This window comes from Nicotiana tomentosiformis, chromosome 10 (assembly GCF_000390325.3).
Source record: "Nicotiana tomentosiformis chromosome 10, ASM39032v3, whole genome shotgun sequence".
NCBI lineage: Eukaryota > Viridiplantae > Streptophyta > Magnoliopsida > Solanales > Solanaceae > Nicotiana > Nicotiana tomentosiformis.
Window position 1 is genome coordinate 71978373 of NC_090821.1, and position 17108 is coordinate 71995480.

General features: G+C 33.2%; 1 protein-coding gene across 1 annotated transcript; it reads left to right on the plus strand.

The window, feature by feature from the left end:
- Positions 1-12459: 12459 nt before the first annotated feature.
- LOC104111391 (transcription factor HHO2-like) lies at positions 12460-15073 on the plus strand. The gene is made up of 5 exons (XM_009621075.4): positions 12460-12725; positions 12836-13164; positions 13268-13541; positions 13638-13714; positions 14471-15073. The coding sequence occupies exons 1-5, from the start codon at positions 12584-12586 to the stop codon at positions 14849-14851; spliced, it is 1203 nt and encodes a 400-aa protein (XP_009619370.1). The 5' UTR covers positions 12460-12583; the 3' UTR covers positions 14852-15073.
- Positions 15074-17108: the final 2035 nt, after the last annotated feature.

The following is a 17108-nucleotide window of genomic DNA, read 5'->3' on the forward strand; positions in this document are numbered from 1 at the left end:
CGTGTTAGATTTTAGTACAACCTTTGTTTTTGTTTTTAAGTTTATCTTTTCCAGAGTTCTTTTTAAAGCTTTGCCCGTTCATACAAGTAAAGATCGATGATATGAGAATTTTAAGCTGAACATTAGTGGCCCATATTTACCTTTTTTTATTTAAGCTATTAATTATCAACAACTATTCATGTATATTAGGGATGCAGTAATATTAATGAACGGCTTTGCTAAATGAAGAGAACAATTAAAATCAGAATTGTGAAAGAAAAAAAAATACATTTTTCAATTTGATCAAGGACATGTTGAGATTGAGTATTTAGTTGAGCACAAAAACAAATAATACCAAAATGATCAAACCTTAATTCTTCGCCAAAAATAAGGACAAACAAAAGGATACTTTCAAATTAATTATCAAAACTGCCTAGTAGTACAGTCAAATCTATTTATAATAGTCTCGTTTATCTTAAAAGTTTTTAGTTATTATAGTGAAAGTGTTGTTACAGAAAACATATATTATAAGTTTATAACATAACATGAAAAATAGTTTCAAAGAATATTCGGTCATTATAGTGAATTATTATTATAGAAAATGACGGTTATAAATGAGAGGTCGATTTAGTAAAATTAGAAAAATTAGTCAAATTAAATCCTCAAATTGTGGTGATTGACACATCACCAAGAAAAAGCCAATAAAACTCATGTTTGGACTGTATGAAATATGAATAGCCAAAATAATACTCCTAGCTAGTAAAGATAAAAGGCCAATAGAATCTTGGACAATGTAAAGATTCTCAAGTATCAGAATATCTTTTTTCCTGAACTGGCGTATCCGTACGTTTAAGATAAGTTAAACAAATAGGAGAATATACTTAACCAATGAAATGGAAAATGATACCTAACATGCATGAGGGGCAATACCCTATTAATATACATAAATTATTCTTGACCTAGTTAACTAAATTAATACAAGACCAACTTTGCACTGAACAGAATAATACCATCCTTTGACGCATATTCTTCTTATTCCTAGGAATATTCCGATGGCAACCATTGTTACCGTACCACTATACTCATTTTATTTTAAAAAAAATAATATAATGTACAAGATATTTTGCGTTTAACGAAGAATCCGGGGAAGAATCGCACTGTAAGAGGTATGACGTAGACAACCTACTCTAAGTGGCTTCGTTTACGACTTGAACTCGTAACCTATAGTCACACGGAGATAATGTTATCATTGCTCCAACGTTCCTTTCTACACTCATTTTATTTATTGTTGAAAAAAGAAATCTTTTTTTTATCTCTCTTCTACAAATAGCTCTAACCAATTGGTGGGGGGATATAATTCTTTTTTCTTCACCGGTTGTGTATGGACAAAGACTACCATCATTACATGTGGACCAAGTCGACATCAAGAAAGCCTTCGAAGGCTGCCACGTATCGTCAATAAGGTATAATGACATGGCTTCAAAAAGTCGATGTTACGAGAAGACAACGCGTCGTCGACGACGTCGAAGTGACTCAACAGAGGACGAGGACGAGCACTCCTTTTATTAACATAGTAACGGCTAGTTCTAGGATTACGGTTCCCAAGAGAACTCAGCTGTACTATTTAGGGTTTTGTGGCCCATGTACCCTTATAAATAAAAATATATGTAGTTATAAAAGGGGATTGTACATTCATTGTAAAAAAAAAAAAAATATTGACATTCTCTTAAGATTCTCCCTTCATCATATACATACACAACTCACCTTTTTACATATGGATCTACCTTTTCTTCCTCGATCCCAAATAGATCCGAATATCAAAAGACTTATCATTATCCATCATTGTCAGAAGAATTATTAGAGAATCTCACATTTTGTCGGGTGACTTGTGTCCATTTATTTACTTAAATACCATTATTGCTATCATGTATTGCTAACCAACAGTACACGTGAGAAATCTTCAATAAATATACTTGGACTATTTTTTGGACATTAATATTGGCTAAGTTTAATTCTATTCATTATAAATTCGATTGTATAAATCAAGATGTAAATTTTGGGTCAAAATGGTTGATTTTATCATAATCATTATTTTGGCTTCGTTGGCTTCATAGGAGGCGCTTGGTCAATATTTGGTCGAAGTAGAAAAAAAAATTAAAATTAGAAGTTTAAAAATATATTTGAAAGTCAAGATTGAAATGAGCGAAAACTATTATTATGCAAGAGCCGGCATTGGCCCTCTTAACTTATAACCTTTGTATTAATCGTTAACATGTTCATGCAAAATATGCTTGAGACATTTCTCCAATATTCTCCAAAGTAGCTGAACAATAAAAACTTTATTCGAAATCCTGGTGTTAATTAAAGGAATAACTGAATATTCCAAGAATCAAGAATAAAATGGCAAATATTCTTTTCAGAAAATCACCACAGGATATGGTTCAAGCCCTCTGGATGATATTATTTTAGCAATGGCATAAATTATTTATTGATTCACATCCAAGAAAAATGCCTCTAATTATCTGAAAATAATTTTTATTTTCAATGAACCCCACCCCCACTAAAAAAATAAATTAAAAGTTCGTTTTCCTTTTGAAAAGATGTAGCTTTTCGACATTGATAAGAGATGAGTCATACAAGGAGGAAGAGTAACGCCTATGAAATAAAATTTCCCAAAAACTTCCATGAGATATCTCTTTGTATGCACATATAATATGATGATTCAGACCAACAAGAGTTGTGGTGGAGTGATAGGTACTTCTTCATTTTTAATCAGAGGTCTCGGGTTCGAACCCCGAGTATATGAAGTCGCCTTTGTTAGGGAGCGCTTAGCCCTCCAATGTAGGACTGCCCCGCGCGAATCCGAATTTAGTCGGATCTCAATACAGATACCGAACATTTAGTGGGAAACCAAAAATTACATAATTCATATTAGCAGATTGCTTAAAAGTCAAGAGTCTTAAATTATGTTTATATATGTATACTCTGGTTGGAGAGGGTTTAAATCTAGACACAGAAAAGGAAAGATGGTTGCATTGTCAATTAAGCTGGTACTTGGTACTGTAGCATCACAGCTAGAGTAATTAATTACAGTAAGAAACTTATTGTGAAGGAAAAAACAGTGAATTCCAAACTCTGGAATATTTAATGCCATGCATTGACTATGATACTTGCCTAACATTATCGCAATTTGGCAATTCAAAGTTATGCTGGAATCTCGACCTTCTCTCCTTTCTACAGTTAATTATTTACTCTACAAAGGATGAACTTTACACAATTTCAATATAAAAAATATACATGTGTACGGTCAAAATCGATTCTCAGTCATAAGGATCGGTCGATACAATGACGTTTCAATCGAACGGTATTCACATGACAAGCTCGAACGAATTCCGAAGTAGAGACGTCGAGCTTCGAACTATATGTAATATGACCATTATTTTATCAAATGGAGTCCATCTCATATAAGCATAAGCATCTTTGCAAAGTGTAGACTTTGTTGGCAATATTCTTTGGGACCCAAAAATATTGCATTGTGTGTTGGACATCATTTGCACAAGTTGTATCTCTTCTTTTACACCTAAGAGGTCAAGACTTTTTTGCCTATAAAAGGGAAGGTCATTAGTTCATTTTATACACACCAACAAGACTTGTCTTCAATTCTTGTTTCTTCCTTTCTTCCTTTATTAAGAGTGTTTTGTATGAGAGTTAAGTGTTGGGAAGCACTTGTGTGAACCCTTTCTTTGGAGTGATCTTGTGAGATTATTCTCTTAGGGTATTTCGGATTAATTAGAGTGTTTACTCTAATTTTGTACTCTCTTTGGTACTCTTATTCTTATAGTAAATTGCTCCTCTCCGCTTGTGGACGTAGGTCACTTTGACCGAACCACATTAAATTTGTGTCTTCTTTATCTACTTTAATTATCGTTGTTATCAACTTCAATTGTCTTTGTTATTGTCATTATACCGTTGTTTGGCTATATTCCGCACTACCCGGGTTCCCGATCCTAACAAATTGGTATCAGAACCGGATCTAACCGGGTTAGTTTCAATAGCCAAAATGACTCTAACAAAGACCTATGTTGAGAAATTTGACCGAAGAGCAAACTTCGGAATGTGGCAATTAAAGATGAAAGCTATCCCAATTCAGGATGGCTTAGACTTGGCGTTGCAAGAAAAGGAGAAGAAGCCGGATAAAATGACGGACGAGGAGTTTGCCATCATAGATAAAAAAGGCAAAAGCAGGTATTATTTTAAATCTCTCAAATGAGGTTTTACGTGAAGTTTCTGTATAAACCACAGCTAAAGGCATGTGGAAAAAATTGAAAACCTTATATATGAAGAGGACGGTGGAAAATAAACTTTACCTGAAGTAGAAGCTTTATACAATTCGTATGGGTGAAGGTACCTCTATTCTCTCTCATCTTGACACATTTGATTCCATTCTTATGGATTTGAGTAATATAGATGTTGAAATTAAAGATGAGGATCAAGCCGTGTTACTGCTTTGTTCTCTACCCCCATCTTTTAAGCATATAAGAGATACTATGCTTTATGCAAAGGATAATATCTCTTATAAGGATATTAAATCTATCTTAAAATCAAAGAAACAGATAGATAGTGATATTACTGGGGAAGCTAGTGGAACTCAAGCGAAAGTTGGCTTGTTTGTTAGGGGAAAATCCGATTCCATATCCAGATATAATAATTTACAGTGTCGCTATTGTCATAAGAAAGGTCACAATATCTTTGAATGCTATAAATTGAAAAATAAAGAAAAGCATAAAGAAAGAAAAAAATTAGCACAAAAATGCTGACACCGCCGAAGCTAGTGTAGCAACTGATGAGATTGAGGGAACTATATTTTTAGCAACTGAAACTAGTTTCACATTAGACAATGAGTGGATTTTAGATTCCGGTTGTTCATATCATATGTGTCCTAGCAGGGACTTATTTTCTACATATGATTCAGTTGCAGGTGGAGTTGTCCAATTGGGTAACAATGTTACTTGTAACGTTATTGGCAAAGGTACAATTCGGGTCAGAATGCATGATGATGTGGTGAGAACTCTCGCCGATGTTAGATATGTTCCTGAGTTGAAGAAAAATCTCATATCTTTGGGCACTTTAGAATCCCTTGGGTACAAATTCACTGGTGAAGGTGGAGTTCTAAAAATATTTCAAGGTGCTCGTGTGATCATGAAAGCACACAGATCTGGTTCGTTGTATACTTTATTGGGCTCCACTGTTATAGGCCCTACTACAGTTTCGGTATCAAACAACTTGTTTGATTTTGATGGCATTAAATTTTGACATATGCCCATTGGGGCTTTTGCGGAGAAGGTGGAGCAAATTTACTATATTATCCAAAATTAGGCCAAGGTGGAGATTTGTAATATGGCCATTATTTTGTCAAATGGAGTCTATCTCACATAAGCATAAGCATCTTTGCAAAGTGTAGACTTTGTTGGCAATATTCTTTGGGACCCAAAATATTGCATTGTGTGTTGGACATCATTTGCACAAGTTGTATCTCTTCTTTTATACCTAAGAGGTCAAGACTTTTTTGCCTATAAAAGGGAAGGTCATTAGTTCATTTTATACACACCAACAAGATTTGTCTTCAATTCTTATTTCTTCCTTTATTAAGAGTGTTTTGTATGAGAGTTAAGTGTTGGGAAGCACTTGTGTGAACCCTTTCTTTGGAGTGATCTTGTGAGGTTATTCTCTTAGGGTATTTGGGATTAATTAGAGTGTTTACTCTAATTTTGTACTCTCTTTTGTACTCTTATTCTTATAGTGAATTGTTCCTCTCCGCTTGTGGACGTAGGTTACTTTGACCGAACCACGTTAAATTTGTGTCTTCTTTATCTACTTTAATTGTCGTTGTTATCAATTTCAATTGTCTTTGTTATTGCCATTATACCGTTGTTTGGCTATATTCCGCACTACTCGGGTTTCCGATCTTAACACTATAAGACCAATCAACGGCAAAACCCGATATCATTATCGAGCCAGTGCCAAGCTCGCAGACAAGAGTCGTTACAACCGCACCAAGGAAGAGAATCTTGGCGAGAATCAAGGAAGAGATAAACAATCATGGGTTCTCCACTATATGTATTATTTTATTATGTTGTTATAGATAAAGTAGTGACCCTCTACTATAAAAAGGGAGATAGACTGCAATAGACACAGGTCCTCCAAGATACATTAAGATTTCACTGTGCTTGTTTTTTCTAATTCAATTCAGCTTTCCCGTCCATCATTCACATTTTATAGCAAAAATACTTAGTATTGTCATTTTGTATCAAAGGAATTTGCATACCTTTAAAACCATATTTAAATTTAACGTTATCCGATTTTTCGAGTAAACAATACATTTTCTACTTCATTAAATTAAAAAGACAAACATTTTCTAACGGTTTAGTTTGTGACCTATAGGAAAGAGGACATACTACCTTTCTTTCAAGGATTTAACTTAATTATACACTCTGATACTTTAAAAAGAATTGCACTATCGGTGTATCTTAATCTAACATGTTTTAATCTGTTATTTTTTGGATTATTATTCCTTATTTTTTAACAAACATTTTTTTATAGTTATTTTTCAAGTAATATGATAATATTGGGGAGAGGTGATTATGCAAGAAATGGTGTTACTTCTTACAAAGAATATGACTCTTGATAAAAGGTGTGGAAGCCGAGAATTATAATAGAAGGTTAGAGTTAGTCGAGGGTTTTTCTTTTTCTTTCCCACCAATACCGGTAATACTAGTGTTAGTAAGGCATTTTTCTTATTCTTAGATTGCTATTATTACCTGTTATTTTTTTTAATTATCTTTTGCTTTATTTTTTTTAGTATCTTGCTGTTGCTATTGATCTAAAAAAAACTCAATTAATACTCCTACTAGTATAAGATAACCAAGAAGAAGGATGTCAACTGTTTACAAAATTAAAGACCCAACCGCACATTCAAAAGGACCTTTATATTATTTTAAGAACAAAAGATCTCTCTTTTTGGGGATCACTAATAATAAGGCATATTATTATAGCTTGTGCATGAGGAAGCAAAGTGCCTTCTTATGAAACGTCTTTCCACAATTGTACTTCTTTTTGGCTTTTGATGATCTATGGCCTTACATCGGCCATTTCCTAAAATGGTTGTCCCTAATATATTTTAAAAAATCTATTAATTTTAGCCTCTAAAAGAAAAGAAATTAAGATTCTCCATTGAAGGTGTGAGCAGGAGATAGAGTCAGTCTGCCACTATGTAATATAGAACACCCTTTCGTGAAACCAGTAGCAAAAGTTCTTTTGCATTTGCTTCTTTTATAGTATTTTTTTGTGTCACATCCGTTTGTTTAGTACTCATTTTGAGTCCAGATAATTCAAATTCGCCCCAAAAAGTCTACATGCCTAGGACTCGTGCTTATTACTCAACCACAACCTTTAATGGTGCATTTGCTTCTTTTGTTATTTAATTTTCTTTGGGAATAAATTAAATTAAGTTCTTTAGTATTTTATTTTTTTGGGAAAATTTTACAGTGCAGATACTAACGTTACATATAATTAAATTTAGAGTGGAGCTAAATACTCACAAAGTAATTTGTTCAATGAACTATTATTCTATCATTAGTTGTCAAAGTAATCAAGTGTCGCCATAATTAAGATTTTGGAGTAACTTGATCAGAACAGTGATAGAGAATTTGAGACCCCATATGTCTTGTGAGTTCGTGACAAAAATAAGAGAAAAATAACAATATAAGTATAGAACAGAGAACTAATTATATAGGATATTCTGAGTAAATATTTTAAACAAAGGCAGTTCTATGAAAACCCCTTTCTGTCAACCTAACAAGAAGGCATTGATGAAAGAATATGCCATTTCATATATATGACATCCCTTCTAGAACATTTTCACTCGTTTACTGTCTCATATACTGACGCGGATTCAGAATTTTGAAATTTATAAATTTTATAGTGACTACAAGTTAATTTACTATAATAATTTCATTCACGGTTAAATATTTATAGATATTTGGTATGAGGTGGTTGCGGAAACTCGAAATGCCATTCAACCGTATATTTTTTTACTATTGTAAATTAAAACGCTAAAGTAGGAGAATATCCCAATTTTGTTGGTAGATTTCTATTTGAAAAATGTATCTTTCAACCAACTGTGTCAAGATATCTTAAAAAGAATTTCTTAACTACTACTCCTTAGAAATGTGTAGATATTAGACAAAGTTACAGAAAAAGGTTAGCCCGAAATTTTAATCTTATTTGACTTTGATTAGTTTCATAAAAAAACCAAGTATTCTCCTTTTAATAAATTTTTAAAGCTCATGAACTACGTGTAGGGCTTGGTACCAAACTTATTAAGTGGGTCAATAAGTTCTTACCGAACATACATAATACTAGTTACCGAGTAACAAACTTGTTGGCATGTTAATGCTTATTACGATATTGTAGTAATTTGTTTCCACAACAAACAACTTTGATGCATAGATTGGCTAGTCCCCGGTCTAAGTTGTGCTTGAACATAGTGAGCCATCTTCCGGAAAAAAAGACCGTTCGATGTATGTATTTCGCATTCACATAAGATTTGGTAAAAGATCGTACCCCAAGAAAGTGTGGTGTAGGAAATTTATCCTATTGTAAGTATCATGAGCTGATTACACACCTCGAACCTGTAACGTATAAGTTACAAAGGATTCCTTGCTCAAAGATGTTCATTTCTATATGTACATATATATCACAAGTCATATAGAAAGGATTTGCACGATATCTAATATATTAGCAGCCAAGAAATAGTGATTCCTTCTTTCTTCCAACTTTGAAAGTACCGTTGGCCTAATCTAACTTCCTACCCAATCGCCCTGGCGTATGTTTCCGAATCAACTACATCGTAAGCTGCTGCATATCGTGTCCGGATCTTCTTCCATAAGGGTACGGAACAAATAGTATCGTTGGGGTAGATACACAAATCACCTTAAATCTAAGAAGCCGAGTCGGTGGATTGGTCCGGATGGAGAGAAAAAAAAAAACGAATCGGGGGTCGGCCTCTTGACTTCAATGCGTTTATAGTTTGGGAGTGAAATAGTCTTTTTGGGGATAGAGGGACTTGAACCCTTACGATTTTTTGTTCTCATCTACTGAACTATACTTATAACTTATGCAAATTTTTATTTTTCCAAAAACATTTGTCGTTACTCCAAGATTCCCTTTTTACGGGTCGTTTAGTATATGAGATAAGGATAATAATTCCAAATAAATTTTGAGATTAACTTTATCTCATGTTTAGTTTGGGATACTAGCTAATCCTGAATAACTTTACATTAAAATTATGGAATTAGTTATAATGACCCGGCTAGTCGTTTTGAGTATTATAACCCTATTTCTCCATTTACTGCTCAATTTTATACTTTGCAGTTGTTTTATGACTTACCGGGTTAGTTGGTTCGGGTCCGGAAGGAATTTGGAGTGAAACGAGATACTTAGTCTCATAATTGAAAATTTAAGTTAGAAAAGTTGACCGGATGTGGACTTAGGTGTAAACAACCTCGGATTTAAATTTTTATGATTTCAATAGCTCCGTATGGTGATTTTGGGTTTAGGAACGTGTCCGAAATTTTTTTTGAAGATCCGTATAAGAATTAGGCTTGAAATACCAAAAATTAAATTTTTGGAAAGTTTGAGAAGGTTTACTTTTTGATATCGGGTCACTTTAGTGAGACAGTTTTGGGAACACATTAGAAAATATTAATGTATTGAAGAATTAAAATCAAGATATGAACACTAATTTTCCATTGGATACCAAAAAGGAGCATAGACTTATCTTCTTTATTATTCTTTTCTTTTTCTCAACGGAGTAGAGACTTATCAAGTACTCTAAATTTGGTAAAAAGAATATTCGGATACAACTACCTTATGAATGCGGTCCCCAAAGTGATGGGACCCAATAAGCGATAACTGTGTCAGATCACCATTAGTGCGTTATCGTCACGCATTATGCATGCGTCTGGGACACACAAGAAACGATTCTGTTGGCCCTTTGAGAGAGTGAAAAGCCAAGTTCATTTGTGAGCATTGAATGGGAGAATCAACCATACGCGGAGATGGATATAGCGTGGTAGCACGCGCTATGAGAAAGATTCGTTAAAGTTTTTTATGTTGTCGTGATTCTTCTAAGCCAAAAAAGGAGTATATTCCAAGCAAAAGAAAGTTCTAGTTCTAGTTTAGATAGAGAAAATATCTTTCAACCAAAAGTTAAATTACATTTGCACCCTTAATGTTCCACATATGTGCACATTTTGTCCTCATAGTTTTTCCATGCTTTCTTGCTGAAGCCCCTCTATCTTGGCTCATTTCTACTTTTTCCCTTTTGTTAGTGAATCAAGCTTGTGGAATGTGTTAATAAGGTGGTTGTCGACATGATTAAGAAGAAGTGTGACTTCAATTCTTGTTTCTTGACAAGTGAGGTTTGCTCAGTTGGTAAAAGCACCTCCATCCACGACCATTAGGTCCTGGGTTCGAGTCACACTAGAGGGAAAGTGTGAAAACACTATAAATCCTCCTAATTTGGGATGGATTAAAAAATGCTTGTTTCATCTTATTATTGTTCAAACGATGAGTTTGTTTGATCAAACTTTGATCTCTTATGTTAATTGGAAAGATAATTTTTAGCAAATTTTATCTCGCTTCGCTCACTTTTTTGGTCATGTTATTCATTTTCTTGCTGAATCTTATGACAATTTAGGTTCCTAGTTGCTTCATGATTCCATAAGAGCCATTTATGTGTTAATCTATTTATTTCTGTGAGTTCATGATTAATTATGCACCTTTTCTTACCAAAAATATATACAATCAATATAGTTTCTCCATCGGTTTATAAAAGAAATGCAAAATAAAATAAACCAAAGTTTAAGAACCTAAAAAAATGTGATAAGTTATATACGAATAAACATACATTTTGAAAGAATTACATTATGAGATTCAATAGATTTTACCTATAATCTTATAGTAATCTAATATTGATATTAACTAAAGTACAAAATACTATTGCACTCACTAATACATTGTAATAATGAGTATGAAAACTTAACATCAGTTTGCTCGCCGCAGCAGAGTGATTTGCCCATGCTGTTATTCACCGAAGCGCTCAAGGGCAAATATGTATATATGTATATTTACATGATTATTAAAGTAGGTCTATAATTCAAGCAGAAAAAAGTGGATGCAACATTCATATTCATTGATGCACCAAGTGAGAAAAGAGGTATCTTAAATGAATGCCTTTAAACTAGGAGGACAAAAGAGCAAAATATTAAAAGAAAAGACAGTGAAGTCTTTGATCTTATCTTTATCTGATAGTAATGTGTTACGTCAAAGCCAGCCCACACTATAATAAGAATCACTCTTTCGAATATTCACAGAATACTTACCTCTCTTTTTCTCTCTGCCTAAAAACAAACCTAACTCATCAAAGATTCGTTTAGTACGCGACGCCCCGACCTCGACCCCTCACGCACCCCACCCCACTACCTTTCTAAAAACAATTAATCATTTTGTTTTCTTCTTTTTTGAAAAGATATTATTGAGGCTAAATCCGGATTTAAAGCATATAAAATTGAGATTTTAATTCTTTTAAATTATTGAGGAGTCTTTTGGTAGCGTATATAAGAATAATACTGAATATAATATATTATTAATGTTAAGATTGGTTACGATAAGATTAGTTATGTTGGGATTATTTTTCATTGACCGTTTAGTTTGATGTATTAAAGGTTTTGAAAGGACAATTTTGTCTTTATACATGTTTATTCATGTAATAAAAATTATGATTGTTAATGGTATGATTTTCTATGTACAAAAATAATAATGAATATGATATATAACTAATACAAGTTTTAGTTATATATTGGTGAAAATAACAATAACAAATAACGGATTAATAATACCAAAGTTAATACATATATTATTTTTTTTAATACATCCTACCAAACGATCCTGAGTGTTAAATTAGTAACTTATACATAGACAAATATAAGATCCGAACTAATATAACTTAATTCGACCGAACCTGTACCTAAACACTAGCTCTGCCTATGTATATGTTGTATATATATGCACTAATTTTTTTTATGATATTCGAAAAAATTTCAAAAGCTAGTGGCATGGTTCAAAGTGCGGTGGTAATTAATCTGTAATTTCTTACACTAAATTATCAATTTTTTATTCTGTGATAGTTTGAATTTGTAATATGCATCTACCTGCGTTATGCTTTTACCATTAAACTAAATTCTTGGGGGAATATATGCCTCAAACCATTATAAGGGTTTTAATATATTTTTTCTAGTGAACCAAGTTTATTCCCTTTTGTGATTCTACTTAGATACCTTTATTCTAAATTATCATTCCGGATCTCTCTATGCTTAGACAAAACAAATAATCTTCCTCATTTAAATGCCTCTTGGTCCCCTCATTTCTCTTCCCACATTAGCCTTAGCCTAAAAAAAGAGTTTCATACTTTCTCCCTTAGGTCAATCATATCACAAAAGCTGGAAAACTCAAAGAAACTTTTCTTTTCTTTTCCTTCCCAAATATGATGATCAATAACCATGAAAATAATTACACAGAGAAAATGCAAAGATGCCAACAATATATTGATGCTTTAGAAGAAGAACGTAACAAGATTCAAGTTTTCTCAAGAGAACTTCCTCTTTGTCTTGAGCTTGTAACTCAAGGTACGTAACTAACACTATTTATTTCAAGCAAAATAACAAAACCCCATTTCTTTAATTTGTCCATTTTATTCATTGTTTGTGAATTTTTTTTTTTTTTTTTGTTTGAACAGCTATTGACACATACAAGCAACAATTATCTGGTACGACAACTGAGTACAACCTTAATGCACAATCTGATGTTGAATGTTCTGAGGAACATACATCTAGTGATGTTCCTATTTTAGAAGAATTTATTCCATTAAAAAGAACATTTTCTCATGAAAATGAAGAAGAAGATGAAGATGAACGTGAATCTCATAAATCAAAGACGTATAATATTAGTGATACAAGTTGTTCTAAGGATAACAAGAACAGTGACAAAAGTTGTAAAAAATCTGATTGGCTTAGATCTGTTCAGCTCTGGAATAATAATCCAACCCCAGATCCTACCCCAAAAGAGGTAATATAATTTTTTTTTCCTTTCTAAATTTTGTACTTACTATTTTAGTCTTTAATTTTTGTTATCTAAGTTCTTATTTTTATTTTTTGTGGGATTATTATAGGAATTAAAACCTAAGAAGGTGGCAGTGGTGGAGGTGAAGAAAAATGGAAGTGGTGGAGCTTTTCATCCATTCAAGAAAGAGAAAAGTGCTCCCGCCGCCATCGAACCACCGACCTCAGCCGTTGTTTCAGCGGCGGCAGCTAGTTCCACGGCGGAGACCGGCAGTGGAAGTAAAAAAGAAGAGAAAGATGAAAAAAGAAAACAAAGGAGGTGTTGGTCTCCTGAATTACATAGAAGGTTTTTACAAGCCCTACAACAACTTGGCGGTTCTCATGGTAATAATTAAAAAAAAATAGTAATTCGTTTTACGTTTAATTAATTAATATTTGTTTGTACTAATGATGGTGATTTTTCTTGAAAATTATTTGCAGTTGCTACGCCAAAACAAATTAGGGAACTAATGAAGGTGGATGGACTTACTAATGATGAAGTTAAAAGTCATTTACAGGTTTGTTTTATAATTTTTTTGGCTCCTTTCTTTTTCAAAAAGTATTAATCCCTTTTGCTTTGGCAAACGTGAAACATGATAAACTTTGATGCAGCAAAAATTGGGAAAGTGCCATATTATTTTTTGTTTGGTAGTGCAAATTTGAATTAGGGTCCAATTAATAAATTCTAGTACGGGCTGCTTTGTATTATTTGGATATACTCAGATTTTTGGATAACTACACTTTTACTTTCAATGAATTCTTTTTTCATTTCAAAACTAAATAATAATTTATTTATTTTTATAAAATAAAATCTACACCTTGACTTTTGCTTTTGGTTAAATTTGGTAACTGTTGCTGTAAATCGTTAGCTGAGCTTAAAAACAAAAAGCTATTTGAATTTAGTAAAATATACGCAAGCTTTCTACAATTGTTTGTACTATTTATTTTTATGTGGATACCACATCGAGCAATATATATGATCTAAGCAGAGTTCCAATAATGATACATTTTTCCAAGTTATGTAGTAGTAAGTCGAAATTAAGCTGAATAAATTACAACATATTTTTATGCCTATCAAACAATATTGAATACAATCGGTAGGACTAAAAATTTTCGCACAATCAAATTAGTTATAAGTTAATTAATGTAAATTTTATAATAAATATTAGAATAATAATAACTAATTTTTCGTTACAATTTCATCATTTTATCTTTACATAATTGTTCCAAGATGTCAAACCTGGCCTAAATATCATATTTTGCCTATGTTACAGAAATATCGATTGCACACAAGAAGACCTAGCCCTTCATCAATTCACAACAACAACCAACAACCACCACAATTCGTGGTAGTCGGAGGAATATGGGTTCCTCCGCCCGAATACGCCGCGATGGCCGCCGCAGCACCATCAGCTTCCGGCGAAGCATCGGGAGTTGCCAATTCTAATGGAATTTATGCACCCATAGCCACCTTACCAAAGGGTCCCATCCATGATGTATCAGGTGGAACCCTAAAACAAAGGCAGCACAATAACAAGCCGTCGCGCTCCTCCGAGCACGGCAGCGGCAGCCATAGTGATGGCGGCGGCGTACATTCTAATTCTCCGACGACTTCTTCTTCTACACATACCACCACTGCTTCACCAGCTTACTGAAAAGTGTAGAAATTTTTGTAAACTTCGGTTCTTGTAATATATTTTTGTTCCTTTCTACTATTATAAAATAGAGTCATATAGAGTTATTTTTCGGTCTTTAGAAAACTTGTCGTATTTATTCTTTTATATTTTCTGTGATATCTTTTGAGGATCTTAGACGCAATTTGACAGTGACAGATTTTGAATAATATGGTGGGTTCCCATTGTTTTGGATTATTGAAATCTGGAATATTAGATCAATAATAAGGCATTTAACTTAAGCTGAGTTATTCTTTTCTTTATAGCAATATCATTTTCATTCGTATTTAGCTTGATTTCGTAAAATCTGATTCTTCTTTAGCCATTTTATTGAAGCATGAGAATTTTCAAGTATTACACAATTTCTCGTAAGGAAAGGTTTATAAGAAAGAGTTTAGCCTTTATATACTGGTAATGTTTAAAAAAATATATACAAAATATGTGACATTTATCTGTTGGTTTACGTAGGTAATCTATTTTATTTTACTATTATAACTTCTGCTTTTTATGAAGGGGTCTTTTGTTTTGAGCAAGTTATTACTGGATTAATGATCTCGTGATTAGTTATTCCGGGATTGTTATTCCACTCTTTTATAAGAATAAAAATAACACTATAATCTCGGGATAACTAATCCCGAAATTAATCGGGATTAATTATTCTACGATTTTATCCCAACCAAACATGTCTTGTACCAAACGAAGGTATCTTCCAGATGACAAGATATTGGTGCAAAAAGTTATATTTCTTGATAAAACTACATTTCAAGTTCACTTTGTAAATAATAACAGTAGTGATGTTTGGCATATTTCGATATGTGTTGATGTTACTTTACCCATGTTTTAACCGCTTCTTGATGTTATTTGATCTTTAAAATGCCCAAAATGGTTTAATTATTGGTTTTATGACTAATTGAGTTGTGTGTGGTGAATTAGGGTGTTTGGAGTGCAAAAATATGAATAAAAGGTGCTCTAGGTAGAGGAAGAGAGATTGGATGCGTCGCATCCAATCTAGAAAAAGATCAGATTTCGTGCACCCTTAGCAGTGAAGTCGGCCCATAGCGTCCACCGTAGCATCCGAAGCTGAGAAGTGGAGGACGAGGTGGATGCGAAGCATCCACCGTAGCATTCGAAGCTGTGAAGTGGAGGACGAGGTGGATGCGACGCATCCACCCTAGCATCAATCCCTGAAGCTGATTTGGATTAGAAATAGGAGAACTTTGGCCCACGACTTTGGTACGCAATATATAAGCCAAAAACGCCTCTTTTAGGTCATCTAACATATTGGGAAGAGGGAAAAAGCCACGACAAAGCTGTGGAGGCCGGAATTCATCAAGTTTCTTCTTTCTCCCACCAAACTTAGTAATTTTTATGTTTCTTTGTATGATTTGTTGTTTGGCTACCATGTCTATGTGGAGCTAAACTTCACGTTCTAGGGTTGTGGTTCTTTCATGACTATTGTTATTCGGATATTGATTTTGACTTCTTGATGTATCATATTAGTTTATTTATTCAATCTTGCACTTAATTATTTAATTGATTGATCACCAATTGAATATTATCTACGAATCTAGAATTGAACTCGAAAGTGGGAATTCTATATTGCATATAGGATTGAGTAGGGCAAGTTCTTGAACTCGGGCATCGGGGAACGGATTCGTGGTTAGGATAGACATATACCTAATTGCCTTGCTTGGTTGATTTACAGGAATTATAAATGCGTTCTTGTTGATTCTAACTCCATAGACATATAGGCGTTAGGTTAGCTTGAATAGGCGAGTAAGAACTCGACAGATTCTTATGAGCAATATTAACCCTGTCAACCAATAAGCTAGATAAATTAGTCGGTCAATTCAATTGAAGAATACAATAGGATTGTTAGATAGCCCATAACCCTAGATCGTTTTCATTACATTGATATCATAAAAATCTGCTCTTTCTCTGTTCAAAGTTTATTATTTATATTTTTTTATTTAATTAGTTTAGAATAAAATATTTTTAGATTTAATTCTTGTTTAGATAATTGGGATAGTCTAATTTAGTTAATAGTTAATCATAAGTCCTCGTGGGTTCGACATCCGACTTTTAGTCACTTTATTACTTGACGACCGCGTATACTTGCGTGAGTGTGTTTGGTCGCAACAAGTAGCAAAGAAGTTTGGATTCCTGTAGCATGATAATAGTAAATGAAGATAATGTAGTTAGGTAAGTATCAAAGTCATTGCCTAGAGATTATATTATT

What these genes read in the sequence shown, in the direction of transcription:
- LOC104111391 (XM_009621075.4), top strand. Translation starts at nt 12,584, where the DNA reads ATGATGATCAATAACCATGAAAATAATTACACAGAGAAAATGCAAAGA. An exon ending in TCTTGAGCTTGTAACTCAAG is followed by an intron (nt 12,726 to 12,835) that starts GTACGTAACTAA and finishes TTGTTTGAACAG; the next exon opens with CTATTGACACATACAAGCAA. An exon ending in ACAACTTGGCGGTTCTCATG is followed by an intron (nt 13,542 to 13,637) that starts GTAATAATTAAA and finishes AATTATTTGCAG; the next exon opens with TTGCTACGCCAAAACAAATT.